The sequence below is a fragment of the Cyphomyrmex costatus genome, unplaced genomic scaffold, assembly GCF_001594065.2.
Source record: "Cyphomyrmex costatus isolate MS0001 unplaced genomic scaffold, Ccosl1.0 scaffold455, whole genome shotgun sequence".
Taxonomy (NCBI): domain Eukaryota; kingdom Metazoa; phylum Arthropoda; class Insecta; order Hymenoptera; family Formicidae; genus Cyphomyrmex; species Cyphomyrmex costatus.
The window spans coordinates 382,201-404,505 of NW_017278801.1; the positions used below are offsets into that span (position 1 = coordinate 382,201).

General features: G+C 34.5%; 3 protein-coding genes across 3 annotated transcripts; 1 reads left to right on the top strand and 2 right to left on the bottom strand.

Moving 5' to 3' along the window:
• Positions 1–17: 17 nt before the first annotated feature.
• Vha16 (vacuolar H+ ATP synthase 16 kDa proteolipid subunit) lies at positions 18–6,500 on the bottom strand. The gene is made up of 3 exons (XM_018544658.1): positions 6,161–6,500; positions 2,477–2,666; positions 18–2,288 (listed from the first exon to the last, which is right to left on the bottom strand). Exons 1-3 carry the CDS (start codon positions 6,240–6,242, stop codon positions 2,084–2,086), a joined length of 477 nt encoding a protein of 158 aa, XP_018400160.1. The 5' UTR covers positions 6,243–6,500; the 3' UTR covers positions 18–2,083.
• Positions 6,501–10,083: 3,583 nt separating this feature from the next.
• On the top strand, positions 10,084–14,894 carry LOC108777678 (periodic tryptophan protein 2 homolog; the record flags this gene model as incomplete). Its single annotated transcript, XM_018544624.1, is given in 14 exon segments — positions 10,084–10,202; positions 10,455–10,549; positions 10,653–10,781; positions 10,876–11,146; positions 11,273–11,451; positions 11,610–11,853; positions 11,964–12,468; positions 12,610–12,947; positions 13,021–13,168; positions 13,338–13,506; positions 14,035–14,178; positions 14,245–14,319; positions 14,412–14,631; positions 14,713–14,894. Coding segments are annotated over 14 exon segments (2,775 nt in total), but the record flags the coding sequence as incomplete, so codon positions are not given.
• A 797-nt stretch (positions 14,895–15,691) lies between these two features.
• alka (glycine receptor subunit alpha alkaliphile) lies at positions 15,692–19,080 on the bottom strand. The gene is made up of 8 exons (XM_018544643.1): positions 19,041–19,080; positions 18,859–18,952; positions 18,026–18,180; positions 17,795–17,950; positions 17,454–17,594; positions 16,975–17,204; positions 16,052–16,186; positions 15,692–15,943 (listed from the first exon to the last, which is right to left on the bottom strand). Exons 1-8 carry the CDS (start codon positions 19,078–19,080, stop codon positions 15,692–15,694), a joined length of 1,203 nt encoding a protein of 400 aa, XP_018400145.1.
• Positions 19,081–22,305: the final 3,225 nt, after the last annotated feature.

The window sequence follows — 22,305 nt, forward strand, 5'->3', positions numbered from 1 at the left end:
TTTTTTTTTTTTTTTTCTCAAGCTACGCAAGTTTCCGAAAGATTGCAACGTTTCTTCCACGCTCGTATTTATCGCTCGTTCTTCGACCCCGTCGAGACGACTATATTGTTTCTGCTGAATCTCGGATACGTATACAAGTGCATTTCCAGGCCAAGAGAGTGACAGTTTTCTCGAATAAAATGTTTTTGAAGCCTTTCGATCATTTTGTTTGTCCCCCGATAAATGAACTTATCAATTCGATGATTTCCTCCCTCCTCTTCGCCGGAAATACTCCTATATCGTTAAACTAGTTAGCATTTTTCTTCGGTAGAAAATACTGCGCAGTCGAAAGTGACAAGCGGGTGCTCTGGCTCCGTACTTTTTGTGTATGAATTTGGCTTTTATGTTCCTCTTTTGTATCCAAACGCTTATGGGGGGGAAAGATGGTAGCGACCGATCGAAAGACCGTGCGCGTACAAGGAGTACGATTGTCAGCTCCCAAAGGACAATCCATCCCAGGACGACACGAGTCCGTCTGCCAGCTGCTGTCCCACGTGAGGTATGCGTGCATCGCGATCGGCCAATCTCTTGAAGAATGCGTGGGCTACAACTTCCGTGAATTTTCTCGCTAAACACCCGCTCGCCTGTACTGAACGAACTTAATATGGAATGTACAAATTATCCTCCGTTTACATGTTATTATCAGCGTGTATAATATATATAACTTCTCTCAGATGATCATTGATTTCGCCATCATACGGTATGTGTGTATGTGTGTACTTGATGTGTCCACTGGTACGAACGGTTATCGGTTTTACACAAGCTTCACATATACCCCGTTACTCCATTGACATACGACGACGTTAGTCTCGATGATGGAAAATAATGTGGAATCAAATTAAAATCGCACGACTAATCGAGTGTCGACCGCTGGCCTTTGCGGCTTTTGACAACCCGGTTAGGCGGATCGTTCCTTTTTTCTTTTTCCTCCTCTTTCTCTCGTCTATCGTTGTCCATGAATAACTGTGAAAAACATGAAATCCCGCCGTGTCCAGCAGCCTCTCTCTCAATTGACTTAATACTATCGTGTGTACCTGTTGATCTACTCACATTCATACATTTTTTTTATTTCTTTTTTATTTTATTAAAGTTTCATCCATCAATATCATTCTTCGTCTATTAACTTCTAGTTGCACAATCTCTATTCACGCGAGATCTTGTCCGGGACATTCTCATTCTCACAAACTCTCTCACTCTCTCTCTCTCTCTCTCTCTCTCTCTCTTTTTCCTCTCCTTCTCTCGCTCTGTTATATTACGCCGTTTTATACCACGCGTAATTTGCGTGTCACTTATTCTTACATATTTCTATTCCGATGATATAATTTCGTTTCTTTAAAGTTTTCTTTTGTGTGATTCTTATTCGCGTACCTGCCGTTTTGCGGTTGCATTTATAATATATTTATATATATATATATAATTGTGCTAAATATTCTTTTATCAATAACATATTTTCCTTTATACACTCAGTAGAGCCGATTACTTTAACTGGTAATTCAATGTCGTACTAAGCTATAAATGATTACTATACAGTGAAAGAGAAATGTTCGACAATGGGATTAACACAGAAGATCTTTTCTCTAAACATGTATTTCCCCGTCGACCTTTGTTTTCCACGCTTTCTTTCGTTTTTTTTTTTCCCGCTATACATTTGCTTCTCCATACACTGCAGTGTCGAAATGCGTCGCTGCGCATCGGTGTCGTAAAATGAAGAAAAAAAAAAAAAAAAAAAATCGGTCGCACTTTTCAATCGCAGCACCTTCGACGATATAATCATGCAATCCGTGATGACAAGTAATGCGTGGCGTGGTTAAATGTCCGTACGCTAAATAGATGGATCATTTTTTTTTTTTTTAGTATGATATTACAGGGAGACGCGCAGAGATGAGCCGAGATGGTAATTAGATAGGTATGCATGGAGTAACGTGATTAAGTAAAATATGTCGAAACAAGTTGTAGCATAATAGTAGTCGGGGAGCGCTGTTGGTTGCAGGCGACATGTCTTGCATGGAGCCATGGCAGGTAGTAGGATGCCGCTACTGACCGTTTACTTTGTGTACAGGTAGATGGCGACGATCAGGCCGTAGAGACCCAATACTTCAGCAAAGATCAGAATCAAGATCATGCCGACGAAGAGACGAGGTTGCTGAGCTGTACCTCTCACGCCAGCATCGCCCACGATGCCAATGGCAAATCCGGCAGCTAGACCAGAGAAGCCTACAGCTAAACCAGCACCCAAGTGAGTGAAACCACTAATGAGCAGAACAAAAATACCTTGTTAATTACACAGATTACTGCAAACAACGAGCGTTTTACGTTCCTCTAACAGAGTAATATATGATAAACATTGGAATATGTAATTACCACATATTGTAAAACGCTGCTTAACGCGGAGATATTTACATAATACCAGTCTGGTATGTACATAAAAGATACGTACTTGTACAGGTCGTATTTAGGAACTCTCCCAAGAGTACCGGCAATGAGTACTGCCACTACAAGACCGTAAATGGCAATAATACCTGCCATTACAACGGGAATAATGGATTTCATGATTAATTCTGGCCTCATGACAGACATCGCTGCGATTCCCGTACCGGCCTTTGCTGTGCCATACGCTGCTCCCAGAGCTGTAAAACATAATAATTTATTGTAAATAATTTTTACAATTGTAACATAAATTAGTGTAAATTATTTGTTCCAATTATGTATTCACGTAAATTGATTTATATATATTCATATAAATCAATGTCTCATTTTTATGTCATAGAACTGAATCTTAATAATGCAGATACAAAACATTTTAAGATTTTTACAGATATCTAGTTAAATAAAAAATAGGATATAATAATGTAAGATTTTATATAAAGTGAGAAATACCGAGAGCGATAATTCGCTGATTTATTGTATTTCGTCGTAGGATACAAATAAATACGGTAAAAAATATTAACGACTAAAAAAAATTAACGAAGCTGATCGAGAATCAAATTGAAGAGTTTCTTATTTTTTTATTCACATTTTTAGCACTTTAAACTTACAACTGCTTTATTAGTTTCATAATTATTCCAATTATCTATGAATACATTGAATAATTCAAACGACTCTATAAATTCTTTTCATTTTTCTACAATAATTAAATATAAATAATCATTCTACAAAATTTCCTCTCACAATAATAAATTTGTGTTACAAAGAAAATATATATCAGACGAATCACGTGCTCTTTCCTTTGCCCTTAATCGTTTCATAAATTTAATAAAAGTTTATAGACAAGAAGTTTAAGATGTTTTCTATACGAATACTCTGAAATATTCGAATAGAATTATTTAATTCTGCGAGGTAAAACATGGAGGAGTGAAAGTCACGGTGTAAGTCGCGTTTATGATTTTAAAACACAAAAGGGGTTTTCATATTTGTATCAATGACATCAAATTGATAGATTTAAAAAGTAATTCATACCATTATCGCTTTCATCTCTCCGCATGCAATTATACGCGAGATGAAAAATCATTTTAGAGACCGGTAGATCGGCGAATGTAAATTAATTGCTTAGAGGGGGAATCTTGTAAAATGGAAAAAAAAACAACAAGGAACTGTAAATTGAAAGCATCACGCGTATTTTCTGGACGTACAGTTATACTCTTTAGCAGGTTTAGCCGCGCGAGCCGAGTATGCTACGAGGATTATCGATCGAGCTCGTCGGGACGACGACAGTCCCAATGGAGAAGCGGCGAAAATAATTCCCATCCCAAATCATTTTCCTGATTTCTCGTGCATCGTCATTGAGGATCCCGATCGCGAATCGCGAGAATCCCCCCCGTGATATCACGACGTCGGTATCATAGGTGTCCCCGTGACACCGCGGGTACCCAGCCCAGCCTGGAGATCGCAGTCACATGATTCTCACGTTGGCAGTCACATGACAATCACACAAGTCCCATCTCGTGAGTAGGGGGGCGTGGCGCGTGGCTTGGAGAAGCGTCATTTCTTTTTTCCTTTTTCTCTCTTCTCCCGTACCTTTTAGCCCTTAACTGCTCTAATAACACCTGGTGGCTATTTAATCGTCGTTACGATGAACCTTATACGCTTTATCGTATATAAATAAACATCTCTCGAGCGCTCGTGATTTGATTATTGCTCGGCTCGCACGAGACGTTGTAGATCAAACAAGTGGGTTATCTCTTCTAGCAGTTCAACATCCGTCCCTTTCGCTGAATTTTCCTCGCGGAGACGAACTCGACGAGCGAGCACATTGAAGTGAATTTCTCTCGACAAGCCGGACGTGATTGCCGAATCGGCCCACGACCAATTTGTATGCTTCCGTCGAAGCGCATTAAGCGACTCGCAAGCCAAAACAAGCGGGAGAATCGAGCGAACGATAGTTATCCATTCGCGTTATTTGAGATCTCCAAAAACGTTTGCCCTCGAAGCGAGACGAATATATATCAGAGCGCTGAAGGGAGACAAAGCGGAGTGCAAAGAGTGCAAATAAAGAGAACAGACGGAGGCCGTCTACGCGATCGATATCGATATTTTTTCGGGAGAGAGCGACGAGGAAAATCCGCGACCTTTGCCCTCCTGGACGATCCCGCATTCCCGACGAAAAGGTCGAGGGAATAGGCATATACGGGAAAAGGCATTCGTATTGATCTACCCGAGCGGGTAAAAGCGACGCTCGGCGGTGGCGGGTAGTCCCCGCGGGGGTCCCCCGTTTTACCACGAATTCGGGAAAATCGTTAATTGCAAATCGATATACGCGCCTCGGAGGCGCATTCGCCTCACGAGGAAGAAGCGCGATCGAGATCTCTCAGCTCGCGTCGCAAAGCGACGGTCCACGACGAAATTTTAAGGTGTTCGAACTCGAGCCTTGACAAGTGTCTTGGATCGTTTAAGAGATTATTCAATCATGGTCGAGTATTCTCCTCACATACGGCTGCGTGATCGGTCCTTCGGTTTGAGATTTTAAGTTTTTTCTTACGCCTCTCGAAATCTCTCATCGTTAGTAGATCCAGCCGCTCAGCATGTAATGAAAGAAAGAAAATTCAAAAGTAAAAAAAGGACGCGAGGGGGTGTAGAAAGTGCAGGTGAGGTGCAGGCAGGTGAGGAGACACGCGGCGCGGGGAACACGCGTCTCGTGACACGCACGAGGCGCACGCCCGCTCGTCGCTCCTGTTTCTCTCCGTCCGTCCCGCGCGCCTCTTTTTCCGAGGCTCGTAAAATTCTAACGGCGTGCCGCCGCCGCTCAACCGAGGTCAGCATTACGAAATAGCAGCTGCGCCCGCCCGGTCTGGGCCATTTTGCGCTAATTCGCGAATAAAACGCGTTCCCCGGCGGGCGGGAGGGAACGCGCGGCGATTTCTTGGACCGGGTTTCCCTCGGGGAAACTCTGCCAAATCCGTGGGGCTAAGCGAGCGAGACGTTCGACGCGCGGGACTGAGAGAGAGAGAGAGAGATAATTTAAAGGGAAAAACCGCGAGCGTATGGAAGCGGAACAGAAAAAAAAAAGGTAAACGACGTTTCGAGAAACGAAACGGAACGATACGAGGAGGATGAAAACCATCGACGGCGCGGCTGCCTGAGAGCCTCAATTTTCGAGATAAGATAACGCCGCTGAAATTTTCTTCAGCCGGGAAATCCTCGTCATCGCGGTTTCCGCGGCGAATAACTACGTCGCCGTTGTCGCGGCGCGGCTCGTCACGCGTCTCGCGCGGCACATGACGAGGCCGCCGCCGCCGCCGCCGTGCTTAATACGCCCCGCGTAGGAAAATGAGAGTCGCTCTCTCCCCCGCGTTTCTTCCTCGCGGGGAGGAATCGATAATCCGCGCGCGCGCCGCGATATATTCGCACACACGATTTTTCATCCGTCTAACGCCGCCGCGGCGAGAAAATGGCGTTAAGAGAGAGAGACGATAGACTCTCCGGCGGCCCGGGTCGACGGCGACGACGTCGATATGCGCTCGACGTCGCCACCGCGGATGAGTCAAGTACGCGGAGGGGGAGAGAGAGCGAGAGAGAGAGAGACGACGCAGTAACGACGTAGCGTCTCACCTCCGCGACCTTCTCGTGGTCGACGTCGCGAGCGGGATCGCGAGGTGGCGACGGGACAAACAACCGAGTGACTTACCAGAAAATACGATGGCAGAGGCGGCGCCCATAACGCCGAAGAACGGCGAGTATATCGGGGCTTCTTCTGTGGCTCCACTCATTGTGGCTCGGTACGTCGGATCTCGGCAATCGAAGAGTCGGTGTCACGGGATGTATTTACAGGTTGCACGGGGTTTCAGGTCGCGAGCGGGATCGTCGAGCGCGATCGGTAGAGCGATCTTCACGTCACTCACGGCGCTAAACTAGTGGCCCACTGTCAAATATGGCCTACCCGAGGTGTACAGTGGCGCGGGTCATGTGATGAGTGACGAGAGAGCGATCAACGGCGGCGGTAGAAGGTGGCCGCTTGTCGCGCGGCGTGTCGCGTCGGTCCCGGTAGCGATTGGCCGCGCGCTCGTCCCGCCGGCCAATCGCCCGCCGCGTCTCATCCCCCAGCCGGGTGACGTTGGACCCGCCGATTGGCCGCGCCTGGCGCGCATCGCGAGCGCGTGACGCGCGTTTTCCGCTCGATTTTCCGTCCCGTGCGGCCTCTTTCGAACGGCTCTCTCTCGCCGCGGAACGTCGTGGAGATCGTCTTTCACGATCCCGCGATATTTCCCGATGTCTGTTTGACGATATCGCCCCAAGTCTGAAAACAATCTTTAATTAGCTTGCCGTTTACGTATGCAGGCACATGACCGGATGTTTGAACTGTCAGCTGAGTCTCGCGAGTTTTTAAAGTGGAATAATGTAAACGACACACATACTCGTCAACATTGATATGATTATAGAGATAATAAAACGGAAACAGATTATTACGCTGAATTTGTTTTTCTCTTCACATTTTATAAATAATATTTTATAGATAAAAGAACTACATATTTCATTGTCATAATATGTATATTGGCCATTGCTGTTATTGAACTCTCACTCAAATTGTATTATAGCCTTGACCTAATTACGCCGCATCTACTGAAGAAGCTTTCAACTTCAATTGAAATGTAGTGAGATCTACGTAAAAATATATTTTGATGTATTTATGTAATGTGATACAATTTATTATTATGTTGTATATATATATATTTGCAGTTGCTATAATTTTTTTGAGAATTCGTGCATATCTTAACTTTTAGACTTGAAATTGTAGAAATTTTAGGATTTATATAGAATTATTTTTTAATACTTTGTATTTTTTTTGGAATTCCAAGTTTTTATTATTCGAGTCTTTAAACTTAAAAGTAAGAATTCTCGGAATCATAGTTCTTTTATAATTTCAATTAAGATCATCTATTATCCGATTAGATATGATATTTTATCGACTTTGGAAATTTTTTCATATAGTTTACCAAAAGTTGATAAACTTTTTTACGCTAATTATTATTATAGGGATCTATATCTATATATATATGAGATCAAACACATAACAAGTAAGTTGTAACATTTGCATAAAAAAAACATTAGAAACAAAAGGATAAAAAAGAGATAAAAGTTTACAATCACGTATGTTACAAACTGTGATTCTCTTTAATTTGTGTATTTTATTTATTTATTTACAACTTACCTGTGTTACTTTTGACTCCGCAGTTTCTCTCTCCTAATATATAATAATTTTTGCTATTGTAGTTATACTGATACGTTGGTGTAACTTTTTTTTATTATATCCTCTTAACTCATTATCAATTTTTAAGAAAAAGGAACTTAAAAAATAAATAATGACGAATAATAATTTTATAAAATACATTTATTTTACTATATAATCGAATGACGGTAATGTAGCAAATTACGGCCGTAATTTTCATTTTATACATAAAATAAAATGAAATAAAATATACATAAATAAAATATGAAATAAAATTATACATAAAATAAATATGAAAATATTTAACGAGACTCTTTATGGAATTAAATTATATTTTAGTGCAGATTTAAAGAAGATAACGCTTGTTGACTTTGGATATTGAGTTTCGGAGGATATATACTTCACTATAATAATATCGAAGAAGTTATCTATGCATTTATCCAAATCATGAACGCGTTTGAACAGATATTCAGATAAATATTCGTCAAAATGATCGGATATAATCCCATATTTTGGGATATTTGCCCTAACTTCTCTCCAAACGCGTTCGATGTTTTGGGTCACCTATAAATTTAAAGAAAAATCAGTACATTTGCCAATTTCATATTAATCAGATATGTATTTACAAAATATACCTGTGTCAGGATCAACGAAATTGTATGAATGATTAATTGTTAGATGTTGGAAATTTTCATTTTCAAGACACCTGTATAGGATCTCCAACAATCAGATATTATTGTCGACTCTGGTAGAATCCAATCTTTAATACATTTTAATAGACTCTCTTGCGTTCGATCCTGGACAGCCACTAAAAATATCTTCTTCGATTGTCTATCTATTCCTCCTGCAAAAACCCAATGACCTTCGACAACTCGGCCATACGGTTGTACTTTCTGCGACCAAATTTTGTTTCGTCTACTTCGACTATGGCCTCCAATCTTTTCACAATGTTTCTTGGCCCAGGACACACAGACCTATAATATTTATAGGTATAAATATACAATATTAATATGTGATTTTTAATATAAAAAATATGCATGTACTTTTCTGCAAAAATTTAACCAGTCAATAACCGTGACTTTAATTAAGCCAGTGTCAAATGATAGAAAGTGTAGACGTGGTGGTGGGAACATGATGAAATAGGCTGTGAGTCTACAAATTAAACTTATATCTAAATTACTATTGTCACACAAACCATGTTCCCACTTTAGCACTTCTTTCAAATCTGCGCTGTTGACTGATACGTTTTTTATTAGTATTTTTCATGAAACGCCTTTTGTTACAAAAACATCAACGTCTTGGTATTTAGGTGTAACAACATTTTCGCATTTTTGTCGCAATTTGTTACAGCAGATAATATATTATGTTGAATGAGGAACTCTATTAATTTATCTGTATTATATGTTAGATTAATAAAGTCTGATAACATCATTGTAAATGAGAATTGTTATTGCACGTATTAAACAGTACAAAACGAACGTTTCGAGTTTAGCTATTCTTACAAATTTATGAAGACTTTTCGAAACGCAGCAGAAAACGCATGCGCAAAAGGTCACAGAGCATGAAGAAAGCAGTGCTACATAGTCGGTATGACAGATTTCCTAACCTCAACAGTCCTCAACTTTAACGCTTAATAACTCGGTTCGTAGGGCAGAGCTTATTTTCTCTGCCGGATTCTTTCGTTTCATACAAAAACGCATCGATTGAGTATATTTTTATTATAATTTGAGAGGAGCGGAGTATTCTATGCCTTTACAACAAAAATCACGCTTGTGGCGCCCTCGCTAGGATAATTTTAAAATTACATACCAATTCAATATTTGTATACACAGTAGATATTAAAAGTCCGTTCATTTTGGCTGAACTTTTGCACCAGTTCATCTTTCTTCCTTTTCTCCTTTCCTGGAGAGAAAAGGAAGAAGGATGAACTGGTGCAAAAGTTCAGCCAAAATGAACAGACCTTTTGTTATATATTGTATGATGTATCTGGACACGTGAATTGAAAAGATATTTTTTGATATTAACAAAAAGAGGGAAGATGAAATTTTCATATAAGGTGAGATTATTTATTGTTTTAGAAAAACTGCAATTTATGAGTTTTATTTTTTATAAATTGTATTATTTGTTATTTTAAATTATTACAGTTCTCCAGTACTTTTAACCTATAATATTTTGAAGATTATGTGTTCTCTTTGATTTATTTACAATTAATAAAGTTTTTAGTTGTATATTTAGTTCTAATATTTGTTATTAGTCCAGTTACTAATAATTATAAACACAATTAACGTATGGTAACTTTAAATATATATAAAAGTTTTATGTTAATAATATGTATACGTGAGATATATATTTATAAATTACGGTGAAATGCTTTCTATTTTTTATTATAGTTCAGTAATTTACTTGGAACAGTTTATCGTAAAGGGGATTTATGCTTTACTCCAGATGGATCATCAGTTATCAGCCCAGTGGGCAACCGAATCACAACTTTTGATTTAAAAAAGTATGTAATTATGAAAGAGTATTACTTTTACTACAAAGTATGTCTAAAAAAATATTTAAAAACTTCTAAATTTTGTATAATAGTAACCCAATTAACATACAATATTAAAAAAATTTTTAAACATTTATTTAATGTTTTTACATTAAATAAATATTTAAATAATATTTTTGGAATATATATATATATTTTTGATGTTATGTGCTGATTAAGTATTTATTACAAAATTTTATATAAAATAATTTTTTTTTTTAGTAATAAATCTAGGACACTTTCTGTTGAGAGTAGATTTAATTATATTGCAATTGATATATCACCAAATGGGAGTATATTAATAGCTATTAACACAGGTAAAAAGACTTCTTTTTTGTACTTATTGCTAAAAATTATTTATTTATTACTATTTATGAAGGAGTATTTGTAGAAGAAATAATAGTTTTGTAACATTTACAGATGGCGAAGCTCATATTATTAGTTTAATTAGTAAAGTAATTTTACATAAGTACAGATTTAAAGGAAATCCTAAGCGTGTAAAGTTTTCTCCGGATGGAAAACATTTTGCAGTTTGTAAAGGTGGCGGTGGTAAGTATTTATTATTATGAACTTGTTGGAATGTATTAATGAAAATATAACATTTATTGTGAAATATAATATATATTGCTTCTTTATTTCACAGTATTTATTTTTAATGCACCGAGTTTACAAACGGGGGATTACAATCCGTTTATTATGGAACAAGCGTTTCATGGAGCTACCGCTGAGACAACATGCGTTAGTTGGTCTTTTGATTCAAAACTGTTAGCGGTTGGTTCAAAGGATACTACTGTAAAGATATATAGTTTACAAAAATGGGCAAACTTTAGGTTGATTACATTGGGTGGTCATTCTGACGTAATTGTAGCATGTTTCTTTGAAGCAAAACAATACGATATGTACACTATTAGCAAGTAAGTGATATAATTTACCATATTTATATTGTATTTTTAATTTTTAATTATTTTTTTTGCATATATAATAATATCCTATATACAACGTGAATTTGCTTATTTATTTTCGGAGGTTTTGTTTTACAGAAATGGTCGAGTATGCATCTGGGAATGTACACTTGAATCAGATGATTGGGTTGAATGGGAACCACCTTCAAAAAAGGAAAAACCTAAAGATAGCGATAGTGAGGATGACATTGTAGATAAAATTATAGAGAAAACGGAGAAGCAAAAGGCCCGTGCCGAAAAGAAATTATTAAACTTGAGTAAGAAAACTTACCATTCTAAGAAATACCTGAATTTAATATTGTTTATGAATAATTGTAAAACTTATTAGAACGTAGTTGATTAGAAATAAGTGTTTTTACTGTAGTTAAATATTTATTTAACATATATTTATATATTTATGTACATATTTTACTAGATGATTTGCCACAAGATGATACAGAAGAAAGTTCTGTAAATGAGAAAAACAAAAAAATTAAAATGTTGGGTTATAAAAAACAAGCTACTTTTTATTTAGCGGATGAAGTTCATAAACAAAGTAAAAATGCAAAACTTACTACAGCTGCTTATCACCAAGATAATCATATATTGGTTATTGGATTCAGTAATGGCTCATTTTTCTTATATGAAATGCCACACGCTAATTTGATCCATTCACTAAGGTATAGTAATATTTTAATTATAAAATATGATTTCATATATTTTTATTTTCAATATTGTATAATCATGTGTGTGATATTAGAGATTAACTAATTACTATATGACTTTACAGTATTTCTCGACAGCGTATTTCATCAATTGCATTGAATTGTACTGGGGATTGGATAGCTATAGGATGTTCTCATGCTGGACAGCTTTTGGTTTGGGAATGGCAAAGTGAAACATATGCCATGAAACAGCAAGGGCATAGAACTAATATGAACTGTCTGGCATACAGTCCCGATGGTCAGTATATTATAACAGGCGGCGACGATGGTAAAGTTAAACTATGGAACACATTAACTGGATTTTGTACGCTAACGTTTCACGAGCATACCTCGTCGATATCCAGTGTTCTCTTCAGTCATAATCGTAAATTCGTTGCATCCGCTTCGTTGGATGGAACGGTGCGAGCGTACGATTTAGCGAGATACAGAAATTTTCGTACTCTCACCTCGCCACGTCCCGTGCAATTTTCTTGCTTGGCGATCGATGCCAGCGACGAGTTTCTCGCTGCGGGTGGTCAAGATTTCTTCGATGTGTATCTATGGAGTATGAAACTCGGAACTCTTTTAGAGGTGTGTATAATTTTATTTTGCCTCTGTCTGATATTGATTTATATTATTTTAATTTTTGTAATTGTGCAATTTAAATTGTATATAGAAATATATCTATAAATTATACAACCAAAATAATATGCTTAAAATATTCAATTTTAGATACTGAGTGGTCATGAAGGACCTATTGCAAGCTTGGCATTTAATCCCAATCTCGCTAGTACAGAATTAGTATCTACATCCTGGGATAAAACATTGAAAATATGGAATGCTATTGAAAATGGCTCTACACACGAGACTATACAATTGACTGCTGATGCACTATGTGTAACTTACAAACCAAACGGAGAAGAAGTTGCTGTTGCTACGTTGGATGGACAGATTATATTTTTTGAGTGTAAAACGGCAAGACAAACAAGCTTTATTGAGGGCAGAAACGATTTAGGTGCTGGTAGATCTAAAACAGATCTCATCACAGCGAAAAAGAATTTAAAGTCCAAGTGAGTAGTGCGAGAAATGTTTAAAGTAAATCTTGTTTGTTTTAACGATATATTATTAAATCTTATTTTTTAGAGCTTTTACTACATTATGTTATTCAGCGGACGGCACGTGCATATTAGCTGGTGGACGTTCCAAAAATGTGTGCATTTATAATGTTGAAGAATCGATATTGTTAAAAAAGTATGAAATCACTCAGAATAGATCTATGGATGGCGTTGATGTAAGTAATAGTACATAATATTTCAATTTTTTAAATTATATATATACATATATATACATATAATATATTAAATATAATATAAATGCAGTACAATTAAATATATAATATATTAAATATAAATGCAGAAGCAGTTGTAAAACAAAGATCTATTTCTTAATTCCTTTGGCAGGATGTTATAAACAGGAAGTATATGTCTGAATTTGGAAACAGAGCTTTAATTGAGCATCGCGAAGGTGGAAACATATCGTTACATTTACCAGGTGTTAGAAGTGGAGATATGGCAAGCAGAAAAGTCAAACCGGAAGTGAGAGTACTTAGTTTACAATTCTCTCCTACAGGTAAAAATTAATGATTTTTAAAGCTATTTATTTTGTTTAAAGTAAATCCGCGAAAAAAAGTTAATATATTCTAAATAAAAGTCTTATATAAGTTCTTTATAAGAATTTCATCAAAATTCATATAAAAAATTTATAAATTCTTTATATAACCTTATAAATAAATGCGAACATGTATATATTTTTAATATAGTTTATATTAACAACACTTATTTAAGTTTAATAAGTTCTTATTAAAGTCCAATTTATATAATTTAATTAAATTTTAATAAGTTTTAAATAAGTTGAATTAATATGTTTTAATATGGTCTTAACAAGTTTTAATAAGTTGAATTAATAAGTAATATGTATCATTATATGGTCCAAATTAAATCTATATAAGATTTTAAAAAAACCAAATTTATTAAAATCGTTATTAAGATTTTATTTAGTATTGTATTAAATCTTAATAAAATTTATGTTTAATTATATTAAATCTACCAATATATTTTTATTTCGCGGGAATATATTTTTAAATATGTTGTAAAATAGGACAAGCATGGGCAGCAGCAACAACAGAAGGTTTGTTGATATATTCTTTGGATATTGGATTAATGTTTGATCCATTTCAATTGGAGCTTGGAATTACTCCGGATACTGTGAAAGAAACACTTGATAAGCGTGATTACGCAAAAGGTATAGACATTTTTATATCTCATAATAATAATAATAAACAAATAAACGCAACTGTTACTGTTTCAGCATTAATGATGGCATTGAAGTTAAATGAGAAGCAATTAACACAACAAGTTATAGAGACCATTCCGTACAAAGAAAGTGAGTTTATATATATCTTTAGTTAATTATATTAATAATTTTAGTAGTGATTTGATATATAATAAATATCTGTTTGATTCTTGGTTGTTTAGTTGAGTTAACGATGACGAGTATATCAGATGTTTATGTCGAGAAATTACTAAAATTTATAGCATCTGAATTTGAATCAACGAGGCATATACATTTCTATCTTTTATGGGTAGAAACAATCTTGACGAAATATGGGTCTCGGATCAATACTGCACTTCAAATGCCAATATTGTTAATGTTGCAAAAGAATATGCAAAAGAAGTATGACGATCTTAGTAAAATGTAAGCGTTACTACATTTTTTTATATATATATATATATAAAATATATATAAACATGAAAATAATTTAAAACATTTTTACAGATGCGATTTTAATCAATATACCATAAGTTATATACTGAGAATAGGTGATTTAAAATCCGAGAAAAATGTATCGAAGCATTCTACGATTAAGATTGATGATGAATCTGATTCTTTCATGGAAGAAATGGATACGGACTAAGCTTTATTTAAATCTTTGTATGACGAGAGAAGATTTTTTAATAATAATTTTAATAGGCTGTGTTCCAAAATTTACTGCTTGTATCGAATCTACAGTTTACGTTACGTGTTAGAAAGCAGACGCTCAAGTATAAGTTACACCAAAAAAGTTGACCAAATTAATGTAATTTACGATGTAACTCACTTTTTGTTTTTATTGAATGATTGATTCAATTTTTAGTTTAGTAGTGTTTGCGTTTCAAGTCTGAAAAAAATTCGGCACGCAATTAAGAATCTACAAATGTAGTATATAAATTCACATGCAGTTGTATATAGAAGCTCAAGATTTCTAGCTTGACCGTTACGGCATGTTCTTACCGGTATTCATTTGGTTTAAATTCTCACGGTCCAATAAGATTTGATATTGACTGATTCAATATTTCAAAATATCTTCTTTGTATTGTTGAGAGATTACAACATCAAATTTTGTAAATCTGATATGATTCGACAATACATACAAAGGAGGAAACGTACTAAATTTGTTATTTTAATGGAATAAAATATTCCATTAATTTAAAAAATTCCATAATTTCGAGAAATTCACTTTTTATTACTATGCGTACCAACAACGTACCAGCTGCACTCTCATTCGCTCTTAATTATTGGAGTTCATGGTCACATTACGTGCACTATAGATTTTTAGTACTGGTAGTAAATTTTGAAACATGATCATAGTGTAAATATGAAAATATTTTATACAAATAAACGAATATCAAAAAAATGTATTTCTTATTCACATTTTAAATATGAAAAATACTGATTATACACACTAAATCCTAATACAGATTCCACAAAATCCGTATTATTTTATTACGCTTTTAAGCAATATTATTGGCCAGTATAGAACAACGAAAAATAAGAAGAGTACAGGAAACACAATTCTACTGTAGCAATCTATTTTCTGAGAACGTGTTTTACTCGTTTGTACTATCTGGCATTCGGGATCCAGCCATTGAGTTGGCAATAAATGATTATTGGTAGGCTTCTTCGATTTGGTTGCATGAACAAACTCCTCATCCCAAATGCTCTGTCTCTTCACCATTGCTAGTAATCGCTAAAAATGAATAATTATATTTGATGTATTTTTAAAATACTAATTTTATAACAGTCTTTTAAGATTATCAATAAGATTATTTTATACAAGCGATATTCAGATACGAACCGAAAACGAGTGAGAATCCGTGAAAGTTTGCGAATTATTTTTTATGTGTCGCACGTCGAGCACTTTAACTACGACAAATTCTCCCAAGGCTGCGAATACAAACATCATGCAGCCAGCCATCCACACGTCTAGAGCCTATGTGAGCAAACGTACTTTTTTATATTAGAAAAAATAAATTATGTCAATATGAGACATTGTATTATATACACTACCGCAAAAAAATTAGGGGAGCACTTTAAAACCTGCAAAGTTTGTCGATTTTGACAAACTAATATCTCAGCTTCCAGGAATCGCAGAACATTGTTCCTTAGCGTGTTTTAAAGGGTAAAGCCTCTACTTCAAAATGGCTTAAGTGAAAACCAAAGCTTTTTTGTCCCATTAAACAATTTTTTTTCGTATAAAAACCAAAAGTAGAAAATGTTAGAGTCTTGAAAATGTCATGACATTGTAGTCTTCCACGGGCAAAGCAACAACGAGACGAAAAATGTCACCACATCAGTTTTGAAGCCGAGAACATTCTCTTTAAAATGGCATAAAGAAAATTGTTCTAGCTTGTTTAGGAGTTGATGAGTTATCAGGTTCCAAACTAGATCCTATTTTTTCGTAAAATTTTGGTTAAATACCGCCAGCATTCGCGTTTCGTCTCGTCGTTGCTTTGCCCGTGGAAGGCTGCAATATCATGACATTTTCAAGACTCTAACACTCTCAGCTTTTAGTTTTCACGAAAAAAAAAAAAAAAATACAGTTTATAATGAGACGAAAAATTTCACTTAAGCCATTTTAAAAGCTTTATCCTTTAAAACGCGCTAAGAAACAATGTCCTACGATTCCTGGAAGTCTTACAGTTTCTCAAAATCGTCAAAATTTTCAGGTTTTAAAGTGCTCCCTTAATTTTTTTTCGCGTAGTGCATAACGTAACTGACCTTGATATATGCCACTGGTGGAATATCACTTTTTAGACCGGTAAACATCGTCACCAACGTAAGCATACTTGTCACCAAAAGAGCCACTCGACCAGGAATTGCATCCAAATCCAACCAAAAGCTGAACCAGGAAAGCATCACGACCAGAGTCGACGGTGCGAACGTTTGTATCAAGTGGTGACCGATCTGTCTCTCGAAGCGAAAGAAAACTACCAATCGGGAAAAATTTCCTGCAGTGTAATTATCAAATTATTAATTAGGAATTTTTTTTTATTTTACATGTAATCTTTCGTTCTATATAATTAGAGTTTGTTATATGTTTCTTTTTGGATTATAAGAATTTGCGGTTTACTATGATATAACACATACCTCTGTTATCATTGTTTCAATGATTGTAAAATATTGGACAAAGAGATTTAAATAAACTCTTGATTAAATTTTAAATTAAATATATATAAATATATTAAATTTTAACATACCGTTTTTCTCGAGCATATAATCTATAGTTTCTTCGAGTACTGCGGGCTTCCCGATGTCATATTGCAAAAGCTTCAATTCCGGATTTACTGTAACACCGCCCGCGCCCCACTTTAAACGCAACTTTTTTCTATTGTAGGAAACTGTAAAAAATAATTCGTATTTGTGTATGTGACGAATGGATTTTATCAAAATTTATTTAAGAATATCATGCTCTTTTTCTCTTTTCTCCGTTTTGTTATATATGTTAAAAATAATTTTATAAATGAATGTGTGTTTATACGTTATTAGTTGTTTTTAGCTCGCATTTGCATTTATAATTTAAGCTTCAAGCTTTCCTTACAGCTTTCGATATAAATTGGGCAGATTTGAATATCCATCGGGTACAATTGAAACTCCATTTGACAGGCAACAATAGCATTAATTCGGGCAGAATATTTAATAGTTTTATTCCGGTATAATGTAACCAATGAGAATTTGTGATTTAAAGTTGCAATCTCTGAAAAGTTATTAATACGTAACAATAATTTGTCAACACATGCAGACACATATATGGCTTACTGTTTGTGCTTACCGGAAACTTTCGAATTTAAAAAGTATGGATCCGGTTGCCAAAGATTGTCGAAAAATTCCGGGGGAAGTATGACGTAATCGTCGCCTTCCTCGAAAATATCTTGAGGCATATTCAGTCGAGATTCTATCCAACTTTGACTAACGAACATGTCCACACTAGTAAAGATGTACAATTGTAATTTTATAGTCTTCTAAATCCAGATTTTATATATTTTAAATTAAAAAAATTAAATATCTATCTTATTATGTTTTTATTTAAATCGACAGTTAAATAAATTATTTGAAGTTTTGACAAATTAGTTATTTTACTCTTATTAGTCCTTTTATATTACACAACTCAATTTTATATTAAGAGTCCTATTTAAATATTATTTAAATTTACACAATATTTCATATCTTTTTATAAATATTCTTACTTTTCAAAAGTGATAAAATTTAAAAGATTAAATTACTTGAGTAACAAATATATATTTTTGGCTCTAAGAATAAATAACAAGTCTCAACAAGAGTCAACAGAATCACAAGTCTCAACAGAAGTCACAGAAATTGCCTTTTGTGAGCCACAGTGGTCGTTGATGCCGAAATACAATTAATTATTACAAGTTCGCATAGAATTACAGATATTTCGACTCCAGTTCGAGTCCTCTTCAATGTACAAAGTAACAGCAAAAAACAGTTTTGATCCATCTTCCATTCACAGAATTCAATTTTTATAAGAAAATACATTTATATAAAAGTTACTATTAAAGTTATTATTAAATAGGGAATTATACATTATATTTATTCAATTCATATATTCTTGATGGCGATTCGAAAGAAGTCGCTTTAATTTACCGAAAGTCCATGTCTTCAACGTTGATAGAATTAATATCAACCACTAAAATGTTGAAGTTTACCACTACAGGTACACCCGACGACGGTCTAGTTTCTGCAAAAAGTTTTATTACATATATAGCTCCATCATTTTGTACAAGAAACGTAAATGCGAGCTTCTCTCGCGGTAAGCCGCGTATTACCTTTAACATAATGTTCTGGCAGAATTAGCCTCGACGTCATAGTGCAATTGTTGACATCTTCGCTGAACAAGCTGCAAGGAAAAATTCCGTCTTTCATTATCATTAAATAAGTTCTTTTCTGTTTTACCCGTTCATTGTTAACACGGTTTGTTTAACGCTTGTTGTTTTATTTGTGTTATATTATATCTCTTTGGTTACTGACTCATTGGAAATTCTCATTACATTAAACGAGGGAGAATACTTTAATCCTATGAGACTTTATATGCACCATCAAAAACTACTATTTATTTTAAATAACTTTTATTTGATCGCGCGAGAGAAAAGTTCTTTATAGCGATCAATTTTCGATACCGCGTCTCTATCTGCAATGTTGCGCTTAGATAATTCAAAATTATCTATAGATATAGATAAGATAAATGACACAAAAATGTATTTTAGATAAGATGAAGATAATTCATTTTATATTAATCTAGATAAAAGATGAAATTAGAAAAATTTTTATCTAGATAATTTTTATATAAGATGATTTTGTTTTTAAGTAACTATTTGGTAGTAAAACGATTTAGGATACAAAAAATATATTCATTATTTTTATAAATATTTCATAAATATTTTATAAATATCATATTTTATAAATCTTTATCTTTTTTAAATAAAAGTTTTTCGAATATATCATCTAATAAACGGTTTCTACATGGAATTAATATTTATCATCCGCAACTAAAAAGACGTTCTACTGGCGCTGATGATGTATTAAATTAAAAAAAAATTGGTTTAATGTGTGGATATAAATTCAGAATATATATCTAATTCTTTTGATTTTTCTTCTAAATATGAAAGTACTTCAATGTCGCTTTGAATGACTGGTGTCAAACTACCCAATTTTTTGTCCATATCGCGAAAAAAATCTTCATCACTACTACTACCGGAGGTTGATTGTTTACATAAAAATTTCTTACAATACACTTCTACAATCTTAGATAAATTGAAAAGGATAACATTTTTTAAAATCTAAGATAAGATAAAGATAGTATATATTCTTAATAATCTAGATAAAGATAAGATAAAGCCATTTCTTCATCTAGATGATTATCTAGATAATTTTATCCAGATAACGGAAAACACTGTCTGTGGAGAAACAAAAGTTTTTCGAATGAATCTTATACGAACACGAATAGGCCATTCTCTAATACACACAAAGACAAATTTAAAACACGTTTGACAAAAATCGACTCTACAGTTAATAAGAAGATATAGTCAGGAAACTATATCTTAGCATTGCTAAGAGGTCCATTTACAATAATACTTCAATCAACTACATCAAAATATTCATTAGACGAACTTTTATAAACAAATCTAAGAACTTCATTAAAATATCATTAAAACAACATGCGACAGATTAACATACTAATTAAATCAGCTGATTTGTATTCTCATATTAAAATCATCATTACTGTTATATAAAACAAACATCGAAGATAATAAAATTATAAGTATTTAGATCACACTGATGATGGCCAGATTAAAGGCCGAAACGTTTAACGATTGTACTAATAATAAAATTTCGTTTTAATATTCCACGAAATACATTATATTTTCGCTAAATCTATCCAGCATCGTGATATATGCTCATTTTAATTCCTTCGTTTAATTCCTTTGAATATATAATGTATTTATAATAATTTGAATATTTACATGAGCGATGTTTTTTTATGGGTTTCTACAACTTACAAGTGTAAATATAAACTTCACAAAAAATTTCTCGATTTTTCTCGCAAAACACGTATTTCATATTTTTACTCTCGACCGCCGCCAATCGAAGGTTGACAAAAAGAGGAGGGAGTATGCGTTTTTAAAATATGTCAACAAATTTAAGAAAAAATAAATAAAGATTATATTTCAAAGGTTGCCCGGTTTGACGTGGAATGCCTCATGTTAAGAAACTCAGACAACACAAAGTTTCGATTTTAAAATCGGATCACAAAATGTCTTTTAGATTCGATTCTTCTAGTGCCTTCTTTTAAAGAGTGTCTTTAAAACGTCTCTGTATGTCCCAATTTTGGACTCGTCTGGGAAAGAAACTGATCGAGCCTACTTCCTTCCGCTTCTCTGGAGAACTGCTGCATGCAATTTTTCTTTACCTATATCTTCGCTTGCAAAAGATTCTGCGACGAAACAAAACGCTGCGCGCATAATGAGACGAAAATGGCTTGAATGACACGAAGTCGTTTACCTCGAAGAATATACTTCCGGGAGATAATTCCACCATAGGTGAAGTAAGACTACTGGGAGCGCACGCTTCATCTCAGCCGAAATGTGTCGTCGACTGACAGCGACGTCTTCGACATCCCTTGCACTGTCCAGGGCGACACGGCAATTAATCAATTATCAATCATTTACCGTCGCAATCAAGTCCAATTGCAGGTATCGTCATCCGCTTTTGTGCTTATTGCAATTATCCGTGGGTGAATTGCGTAACGATTTACTGTTCTGCGTAGATGCACTATTTGCATCACGCGGTCGAAGTTATATACATATATTCGCGTGCGAGGAATTTTTATTGTGTGTATCTTACTTTTTTTTAACACCGGTTCGCTAATGAGATGTATCAACAAACCTACATTTTTTTTACGTTTGCAACTGCAAATTCAGATGTGCCGTTCGAACATTCCTTAAGCGTTTTATTTCAGAAATTTAGTTATCATTAAGCCTGTTGTCGCGTTGCTCGAAATCCTCGAGAAATTTTGCACTTAAAATAAAATAAATTATATTTTCGGTGTAAATTATGTGTTAAAAAGAGGGAAAGCAAAGACGCGCTGACTGCAAAAAATGCAAGCAACGCGAATAACACGCGTATTGTCACGTTGCGCATTATACGAAACGTTAATTTTGCAACGATCCGAATGTTTCGAGATTTTTCCTTATCCTCTCTTTCTCGAATAATTGTATATCTCAACAAAATTACCTCTTTAAAAAAAAAAGAACAAAAGGCACCAAGTGTGCGTATTCGTTTCACAAAAAACCGTTACACATAATATATTATTACAGTATTAAAAAAAAAATGAAATGAAATCTTTAAATTGCGCCAATTATGAAAGGAATATATTTTCTTGCCACATATATAACATACTTTTTTCAAAAAGTATTATGAAAGTACAAAAAACTTGATGCTGCTCAAAATATAATAAGTGAATGTTACATAAGAGAAATGAATGTATATAATTTAAAATTATATTTATATATATATATATATTTATATATATAT